At 42.4% G+C, this 10,707-nt stretch overlaps 1 protein-coding gene across 2 annotated transcripts in view; it reads right to left on the reverse strand.

Annotated features, from left to right (window-relative positions):
* kif25 (kinesin family member 25) overlaps window positions 1-10,311 on the reverse strand; it is an 83,436-nt gene extending 73,125 nt beyond the window's left edge. Inside the window, exons 1-2 of one of the 2 annotated variants that reach the window (XM_029114698.2) lie at window positions 9,782-10,311; window positions 9,461-9,526 (exon numbers count right to left, since the gene is read on the reverse strand). In XM_029114698.2, coding sequence (XP_028970531.2) covers window positions 9,461-9,526; window positions 9,782-9,850 — 135 coding nt within the window. In that variant the 5' untranslated portion in view covers window positions 9,851-10,311. The remainder of the gene's footprint in view (window positions 1-9,460; window positions 9,527-9,781) is intronic. The other variant, XM_034287885.1, reaches the window with a different exon arrangement.
* Window positions 10,312-10,707: the final 396 nt, after the last annotated feature.

A 10,707-nucleotide genomic window follows, 5' to 3' on the forward strand; every position in this document is an offset into this window, starting at 1 on the left:
AATGTTGACGGGAGGGACTTCCCTTTTCTGGTCAACACAGGTACCACTTTTTCCACCATCACCGCCCCTTCCGCCACAGGACTATTATCCTCTAAGACAGTGGAGGTTGTGGGGTTTGAAGGGGTGGGACAGACTTTGCCAGTGACGTTTCCTCTTAAAACGATACTGGGTAAACAGGCCCTCAGCCATCCGTATGTGGTGTCGGCAAACACACCAGTGAACTTATTGGGGAGAGACTTGTTGATAAAACTGTTACTATTTTATGTTCTCCAGATGGACTAACTGTTACGTTACCGGACGGGACATTGGCGGTCTGCGGACCTGAAACCACACGCAAAGGGCAGTACCTGGTACAACCAGTGAAGGGTGAAATAGCGGAGATATACTGTGGACTACTGATACCGGAAAAGCCGGATAAACAGGGCATTTTGTCACAGTACTTCAAGTGGAGGGCGTGGACCTCCCTCCTCGAGCCGTACTTTCCTCCGCCAGACCCCCCTCACGTGACCCCTCACATCCAGAATAGCCAGAGGGTAAAGACAATAACATAAAGCAAACTCATAAAAACAAAAGACAAACAATACGTTACAAGGACAGTTTCTAAGGAAAAGCGGCAATTCAGAAACAACGCCAGCAGATACTCTCCCCGGAAGTCAAACGGACAAACGGACAAACGGTTAACCATTGAACAAATGTATTTTAGTTAAAGCAATGCTGGCATCAGCCAGTCCAGAGTCGGAGAACGGAGGAACCTGCACCCGCTGGACCAGAACCTGCCCCAGGCGGAGTGGGTGCTGCTGAAGGTCATCAACCGAAAGTGGTCGGAGCCAAGGTACTGTACAGAGAAAGGTCTGGGGTAGATAATCCACTGGAGGAATGGATGACCTCGATGTTCGGCCAGTGGAAAGGTTTGATAATGTCTGTTCTTTTATCGCTTGCTACATTTTGTGCTATAATGGTTACTTGTGGGTGTTGTTGTATCCCATGCATAAGAGGGCTCGCCATGAGAGTGATCTCTACAGCCATTGAGAAGGCTCCAGGACCGCCACTGGGGATGCTGATGCCTCTACTGGAACAGCACGACCCATTATTTAGGCAGTTGCTAGGAAGAGGAAGTAGATTTAGCTTGTGTATCTCAGACAAACAGGGAACAGGACACAGATTGACAACGCACACACATACTGAGGAACTTCAAAGCTGAAGACATAAAGCCCATATATGACGCTTGTGCTGCATTTACACATGTAAGGTATAGAACATAAATTGGACCAATGGCACACTGCTTGGCTACCTTAACGCCCCCACTTTTTAGGCGTGTTTGAAGTATAAATAATGCTGTTATGACTGTTCATGTTCAGACATTGTGCGGCGACACTTTGTCTCCAAAAGCAGGTAATTGACCTGACTCCTGGTGTGTTATTCTCCTTTCCAATAAACCAACTCAGGAAATGTTAGACTTCAACACTTCCTGGATACCAATCTGATTCCAATCTGACAGCACAGAATATTTTGAGGGCATCTGAATAGTCCATGAACTGTGGGTTACTAGACAGCAAAAAAGGGTTCATGAATATGTTAAGTATTCACATTTCAATATTATTACTGTTGGCATAGAATTGATAACAGGAATACATGATAGATAATAAATGTGTTAAATAACCATGTCTCATTAACAAATACAGTGATGTGTGGTAACTCTAGAGTTCACTTAAAAGGGCAATGCATATTGGGAAATTATATTGTAGGTGTGGCGTAGTATATTACACAATTCCTTTGAGCAAATACAACTAAGTGAAACAGAAGAGTTATCTTCAGAGAAAATGATTCAAATAAGTTCACTGTAAAAAAAAGATACACCATATCTACTTAATAAAATTAAGGCAACAGATTACAAGCAATAATATTAATTAAATATAACTATGTTTGGCATTGAGTGAATATAAATTAAAGAACCATTTCATATGAGTAGATTCCAAATGAAAACAAAAAGGTGTTAACCGTGTGACGCGTACGATCACACCAGTGTGATCAAGCTAGAGTGGTCCCTGAAGCATGCGATCACACCAGTGTGATTAGAACGTCTTGTTTAGAACGCACCATTAGCATGCCTAGCTACCAGTAACGTAACAATGGCTGGTCAGACTGCGCTGTTATTTACTCGCATTTAGCTCAAAAAGTGGTTATAACTTTATTTCCTGATTGTAATTGTTTCAAGACAACACTGTGATATTAACCAGGTAGAAAGCTTTAAAATCGGGGCAAGAAGTGTTACTTACGTACCAACAGGCAGCCAACACTAATACACAAAAACAAATTATATTTGCGACTACAATAGAGCATCTTAACATTTCCTGGAAGAGCTGACGACCAATCAAAACCATTGTAAAAACCTTTGATGGTAACGTTCGTAACCCCAGTTCTATGTGTGGAACGTCACCCATAGGGGCTTCGCTCCTATTGGTTTCCCCTCTCTGCCAATCGCCAGTCACTGAAAATTTAAATATGCAAATAGCATTGCTCTAGGCCATCTGCCCCATGGCTATAAAAGCAGTGCACACACCCCAATCTGCCTCCCGACATACCTTTCTTCACGAGAAAAGCAGTCAGTGACTGGGCATGAACCCTATGGGCGACGCTCCACTTATAGAACTGGGGTTACGAAAGTAACCATTGTTCTATATTGTGAAGCTTTGCCCATAGGGGCTTCGCTCCTATTGGTTTAGGGCAAAGCGAGCGAGCCCAAGATGTACTCCCTGCCTGTCACCCACCTCACGAAAGAGATAAGTGCCCACAGGACTGCTCGGGCGTGGAATACCCACGCCACCCAGCCGCTTCCATCCGGATCACACCAAGCACATCCGGTTGTGCGCTGATCACAGCCCCCAAACGAATGTACCCACAACACCAACCCATCCAGTACCTCCTCAATCAGTCTCGACTGAATCGGAGCATCCGAGGCCAGCCCAGAGAACACGCCGAGACCCGGACTCGGCGCCCAAGTAGACGCTCAAGCACATCAAAGGCGAGCGTCCCACATTCAAGTGCACAGGCATACCGGAGCCGCGAACGGACCCATGTCAATGAGCCGTCCCAGTAGCTTGACGGACCCAACTCACACCCCAGACTCAGCCACGCTGAGCACAGAGTGGGCCAACGTGCCTGTGGCCATGTCACGCAAGTACACACAAATGTCCTCCACCCCCACGTCCTTAAACAGTGCAACCGAGGCCGCCACCTCGCGTGGAGTGGGCCACGAACCCACTAGGCGTAGGGACACCACGTGACGTGTAGGCAAGATCAATCGCCTCACACAACCAATGAGACAGACGCTGTTTCGACAACGGCTGGCCCACACACAAAGAGTTGGGGTGCGGACCGCACCGCGGCCGTGCGCAGCACATACTGTGCCAAAGCGCGGACCGGGCACAGACGATGCAACCTCTCCTCCCTCGCACCCGCATGGGGAGGGGGAGGAAATGCCCACAACACCATCTTCGTGGAACGAAACGACGCCTTGATCACCTTGGGCAGAAATGCCGGGTTAGGGAGCAACACTGCCCTGCTGCCATCACCATTAATGGTGAGACAGCCAGGCTGCGTCGAAAGCGCACAAAGGTCACTGACCCTCTTAGCAGAGGTCAGGGCCAACAAAAGGGCCTTCTTAAGGGACAGCATCTTCAACGGTATCTGGTCAATAGGTTCGAACGGCGCATCACACAGCGCCTCCAGAACCAACGCCAAATCCCACTGAGGCAACGTCCGCCGGGCCACCGGTCGGAGACGGCGGGACCCAGCCAGAAACCGTTTAACCAAGCAGTGACTAAACACAGACACGCCAGAAACCCTCATGACACGCCGAAATGGCACAAGCGTACACCTTCAGCGTGCCAGGGGACCTCAGCTGCTCAAAGAGACTCTGCAGGAACGACAGGACACTGCCGATGTCACAACAGAGGGGGTCAACACCCCTGTCCTCACACCAGCGGGCAAAGACACCCCAGCGGCTAGAGTAACTAGCCAACGTTGAGGCTGCCCTCGCGCCCAGAATGGTCGCGCCCACTTCCGCAGTCAGTCCCTGACGCCGCAGCCTGGCCCTTTCTGGAGCCAAGCCCGCAGCGGCTGGCCCAGCACAGGGAACGCCCCTATCAAGCCGTTCGCCTGCGACAACGCCCCGTGGCGGTAAGGGATCGGCCACGGCGTCCCCACTGCCATCTGGGCCGCCTCCGCAAACCACAGAGCACCTGGGCGAAAAGGGGCGATCAGGATGAGCGACAGCCCTTCCGACCGCACCCGAGACATGACAGGGAGAATGCACTGCAGAGGGGGAAAAGCGTACAACAGCACTCTCGGCTACGCCCGATGAGCCAACGCGTCCACGCCCAGCGGGGGCCTGTTCTGTGCACGCAGAGAGTACCACAGTGGGCAGTGCGCGTCCTCCTGGGACGCAAACAAGTCCACCTGCGCCCTCCCGAAGCGCCTCCAGAGCTCGGCCACAATGTCGGGGTGAAGATGCCACTCGAAGTCCTCCTTCACTGCCAGGGGGTCGGCACCCCTGTCCACAGCCAAACCAAAGTTTGATAAGAAATCATCCTCTTTAGGACAACAAAAGTTGATCCCAAAACATCCTCCATAATTTCCAGGCAAACGATTGTTCAATCAGAATGGCACTTAAACAAAAGTAATAGGGCAGCAGGGCTTGTTTGGGATTCACAAGAGTATGCTTTCATTCTGTTAATAAACGTTATGTAGCCCACATTGTATTTGTATATGGGAGGTGTTAATAGTGGTTTTATAGAGGTTGTTTATATAAGCAGAGGAACATTTTCTTTTGTGTACTATAGTTTATAGTAAGCTAACATCTATATACATGTTATGTTTCTAAATGCAATTTTTCTGAATAATTTCAAAAACAGATTTAGTAATTATTCACTTTTGAATTAAGCCATGAAACATTAATGGATTATGCACATTATTGCAAAGAGATTTCAAATAGCTGTTTTCTTGTTTAGAAGGTATTTTTATCAGTGTACAATGCTACAGTTGTTATATTTGTTCCTCATTGTTCACCAAAATAGATCTATCTAGTATTGAAGTCTGCAAATATAGGCTGTATAATAAGCCTGGCCTGAAAATGTGGAGGCACTTGCAACACAAAATAATTTATTGATTTAAGAGATTCATGATTGAAGAACTAAACGCAAATGTTGGAGCCATTCCGTGTATTGGGATGGGTTGGCGCTGTGATCTGCCACAAGTCTTCTTAAGACGACGGCTAATTAGTGCAGGTGTGGCGCACAGCGAGGTGCATGGTTTTTGAGCGTGAGACACGGCGTGTAGGCAAATCATGGACACTGAAAGTTAAGTTTATTTTGAGAAATGTTATATTTTTCGTTATGTTAATAAATGGATTGGCTTTAAGTTCAGACTTTTGAAAGTTTATTTTTAGTTTCTTCATTTTATTTCATTATTTAAGCCAAGAGGAAACAGCACGTTGAAAACACGTGTGCAAAACAACTTAAATGTGCGCCAACAGCAAATATTATTTGGCAGTATGGTATATGATTACTTGAGATAATTGGATTGCTCACTCTTGCTGTATAATGATTGATAGGCTAATGTTATTTGCTGTTGAATGACACTGACTATGCAATACCTGACTACGTAATTATACAACGTCCCATTACATTTCTGGCTTTTGAGCATAAGTGACCAACAAGTGAATATAGAATCAAAGGACTTATCTTAAAGTTAAGCAATTTAAGTAAGTTAACGCCTTACTTTCTACAGCAAGCAAACTTTGTAACGTAACTAGTTACTTTATGGGAACTGTTACTATTATCTGTAATTAGTTACTTTGAAAAGTAATGTTCCCCAACACTGTTTGTGTGTGTTTGTCTTTAAAAAAAAATGTGGGATTATAATTGCTTACCTGGGAGTTTGCCCTCACTTATGTGACTTCCTGGTTACGTCATCTTCATCCCCTTTAGCTTTTTAAAAGAATGGTCTCACATTCTCCTCAAAACTTCCCGGGTACAACATGGAATTCATGGTTGATTCATTGATGGCAAGTTGGCCAAGCCCTGAAGCAGCAAAGCAGCCCAAAACCATAATACCACCGCCTCCATGATTTATGAGGTTCTTCTGTTCAAAGGCAGTGTTTTGTTTTAACCAAACATGGCGTCTGGCATTGTGACCAGACAGCATCTGGTTAAACACCAAAACAACTGGAGCAATATACCCTGGACAGATGAGTCAGAAGGTGGAGTTGTTTGACTGAAATGCCAGACGCAATTCTAGATGCCACATCATTGTGTTTTGATATTGTACTTCAACATTGATTGTGGCAAGAGAGGCCTGAAGAGAGGCCCTTTCTGTTACCCTGGGGTCCTTAGAGACTTTTATGAGCATCTTTCAGTCACCTCTTGGGCTTAATTTTGTGGGACGACTTGTCCTATGTAGGCTGCCAGTAGTCTGGAATTTTCATTTGTAGATGATCCTAAGTTAAACATTTTGTGTGATTTGTTAAATGAGGTTACCCTTAACATTGAATGTGAATTTATCTCAAATTCTACTGTGACCAAATATGTGTTCTTCATTTTTAGGGTCTTTATTACAAATCCGGGTTTGGATAAAGATTTTATATGTTTATTTTAATATTTTACTTTATGTTAGTCATTGCCTTGGAGTTAGCTGCATCAATGGGAGACTATATTTTGAATCATGTACACAGATTAGTCAAGGGGTCTCTTGGAAGGCAGAACAACTGGCCATCACCATCTGGGTTTGGAGAGTTAGTAAACACATTGGACTTCCTTTCCTCACCATGCTGTAGCAATTTATTGGGCAACTGTGAGGTTGGTCTAGACTTTTTGGTTGAGCAAGCAGTGTGATAAGAACCAAAACAGCATTGCAGTTGCATTGGAAACACATCTTAACAGTGACTTTCTTGGGTCTGTTGGAATTTGATATCACAAAATTGTGGAGTTGAAAAAAAATAAACACAAAATATCTCTGTATAGGCCTCATCATTATATCTTATTTGAAAAAGGTTGCCAATTTAAATGATTGCTGGAAGTTTCCTTTAAGAACAAATGTGTCAGCTTTATAAGAATAGTTGTGTGCTTTAATGATTTTGTTAGAAATGTCAGCCCACGTGATGTCTGAGTCAAGTGTCAATCATTTATGTTGCGCTGCATGTGTTATTTGCAGGGTTGGGTAGTTTACTTTGAAAGTGTAATCCGTTACAGTTACAAGTTACCTGTCCACATTTGTAATCAGTAATGTAACTTTTTAATTACTCAAACTCAGTAAAATTATCTGATTACTTTGAATTACTTTTAGATTACTTTCATATTAAGAGGCATTGAAAAACAAATAGGAATAGCCTATAACCAACTGAACATCTTTTGCGGGATCATAGCTGGCCAGAAATAGAATTCTCATTTTACCTTATGGGTTGTGTAGGCTACAGTGCCTTTGGCAATGGGTTTCTAAATCATTGCTTATTACTTCAATAAGATTGGGCTACATCTCTACATTACACTCTAAAGGTCTGCCAGATATTCAGTCATTCCAATTAATCTAATGAACCTCTATCTTCCAGAATCTTACTTTTTATCTGAACATAACCCGAAATCTAATGATGCTTAAGCTTGTTCTATTATTTGTGTTATAGTCATGTTTTTAATTGCTTCAAAACATTGTTGAAAAATAAATGGCAATTTCTCAAAGTAATTGAATATAAAAATTAAGATATCCGTAGCTTTTCGCACATAAACTAAATCTGTAGTAGTCTTGCTCCACAACCAACATTGTCAAAATGTTGCAGTAACCCCCGGCACGCAAATGCACGTTTGCAATCCTGAACACCCGCATAGAAATACGATTTTCCCTTGCGAACGTAACCGGCGATTATTATGGCCACTAGTGATGGATTTTCAAAACGCAAATGAAAGAAATAAACTGTGATTATAAATCTGCACTCTTAGCTTAAAGTAAATGACGTCAGCAACCAATGATAACCAATGAATACAATTTTCAGAAATGCAAAGCAAGCAGAATCACATGGCCTACCTGTATGGACAGAATTTATGTGGCCGCGTCAAATGCAAATATCCTTTGGCAGAGTGCTTCCCAACACACCTTTTCTCCTCAAATGTTGTGGTAAATTCCATATAATGTTTTATATGGAAGGCATTTGCCTAATCTATTAAACAATTCCTGTAAAAGGTATTCGGTGCAACTCCTGGCTGTGTTCTTCAGGGCATTTGACAAATAAACCTTGAAACTTGAAAAAGATATAACACCAGGTAGGTCTACTGCCTAACGTTGTTCTGGGAATAATGCTTCGAATAGATAACTAAATAACATTTTATATGACTCTTTTACCAGTCATCCAACCAACCAAAACTGAGAAATTTAAACTAGTGCTTCCTCCGTCACTAAACTGGTTATGCGCGTCCACCTTTGCACGCATGATGATCACACATAACTAAGGTGCGCAATTCATATTTTGGTTCAAATAACAATGTTTTTATAACATTAAATAATAAACTCAAACATACAACTTGTCATTATTATTTTGCGCAAATATAATTTTTCAACTTAAGTAATCCAAAAGTAATCATACATTTGTATGTACAAGTATCTGTAATTCGATTACAATATTTTTGTTGGTAAAGTAACGGATTACAGTTACAGTTTTTTGTAATCCGTTACTTGAGTGAGTCAATGTTTATTTATATAATAATCATTGCAATTCAGATCAGAAATGGTTAGTAATCCATTCCTGAACATCATGGTAGGAAACTTGTTTACTGATATTTCTTTCATGTTCATTCTGATGTGTTCAGAGTAAAGCAAGAGAAGGGAGAGATGTTAATAGGATGCCAACAGGGCAGGGAGAGCAGGTGACATGGAGTTGAGTGAGAAAAGGAGCAAATATTGATGACTAATCTGATATTGCCAAGTGTTGTTCTGACAACATAATAATTCATATTGGCACAGGTACCACTAAGGTTAGGTTTAGGCACAGGTGTCTCTGAGGTTAGGGTTAGGTCAAAGGGTGGGGGGCAGGGATTCTGTCTTTGGACTGGGGTAACCAACTAACTACAGGTCAGTTAATGGTCCTGGAGCAACATTAATTATGATGTTTTTGGAACAATACCAACAGGGTGATATCAGATTGTGTAAATATTGATGGTTTAGAGTCTTATAAATATTCTAAACATTTCTGGCTGATTTGGTCCCCCCAATGTTGACTCCATGGCTACAGCCTTGGGCTAAATCCTAAATCCTCCTGGGAGTAAGCTTGTCCAACAGGAGCCAATCCTTCCCTTACATTGTGTATATTTTCTGGGCCAAAGGTTGGCTACTTAAATTGTAGGCACTGGACTCTTGAGGAATGACAGTCCAGGCTATAACAAAAAAAATATTTTAATTATTGGCTGATTTAACTCACCTCTGCGAGTCTAAGGTGAAGAAGGGCATTTTCAGTCTCCAACTCTAGAATGCGTTCTTCTCTGCTCTGAAATCGTTAATGGCACATTAGCCGTCGTTGGTATTATTTATTGGCTTTGCATAGTCAGTAAGGCTTATTTGATTCTATTTGCATTGATTGTGTACAGATTAATTAATACATGAAATAGTCTCGCATAGTCATAATATGTATTATAACAAACGAGCTAATACAAAAAATTATCCAGAAGTCCGAATTTAGTAATCTATTGATTCCTTTATCAAACCTGTAGACATCGAATGAAAAGGAGGTATGCCTACATACCCGCAGCTTATGTTCCAGGAGATGAACTTGGTGAGCAAAAATCTGGTCTCGGTTTATAAAGAGTGGCATTTAATAATAAGCAAAAATAATCCAAAAGTACGGAAGAATGCCTATTGAACTGGATTATTAGTTTGCCTTCTCGTAGGCCAGATAATGCGATTAGGCAGCGCCAACACTCCCAAACAGCTGACTGTCCATCTGGGCGCCCATGGCGTTCGCAATAAAAATTCAAGAGCAAAACTATTTTCATAAAGTACGAAAGGCATTTTTCCAAGCAAAATACATACCGTTCAAAAGTTTAGGATCACTTATAAATGTCCTTGTTTTTGCCCATTAAAATGTACAATTGGTCAGAACTACGGTGTAGTAATTTCTTTGGTTGTGAATGCCTGTTGTTGATGTGAACGGCTGATTTTCAATGGAATATCTACGTAGAGGGTACAGAGGCCAATTATCAGCAAAAGTCACTTGTAGTGTTTGCTATTCCAAAAGTATTCCAAAAGTAAATTCTAATGGCTAGTGCTGATGAAATCTGAATGCTGCGCCCAGAGGAAATTGTTATCTATCAATTACACAGTTGCAGTTGCTATACATTTCCAGGAGATGACAGCATAAAACCACACACTAAACTTCATGTTGCTTTCTCCTTTGGAAGCATGTATGAGCTCCGCCCCCACGACCAGATGGAACACTTCAAGGCTCCAAAAAACTGTAAGAAACCCCGGCATTACCCTCGACCCTGACCTCTCCTTTCATGAACATATAAAATATATCTCAAGAGTTGCTTATTTTCATCTTTGGAACATTGCAAAAATCATAAATTTTTCTATCAATAACTGATGCAGAAAAACTAACCCATTCTTTCCGGTTACTCTGATAAATTAATAAATAAACTTAAATTAGTGTTGCACACGGCTTCTAGAATC

Source organism: Esox lucius, chromosome 18, assembly GCF_011004845.1.
Source record: "Esox lucius isolate fEsoLuc1 chromosome 18, fEsoLuc1.pri, whole genome shotgun sequence".
Classification (NCBI taxonomy): domain Eukaryota; kingdom Metazoa; phylum Chordata; class Actinopteri; order Esociformes; family Esocidae; genus Esox; species Esox lucius.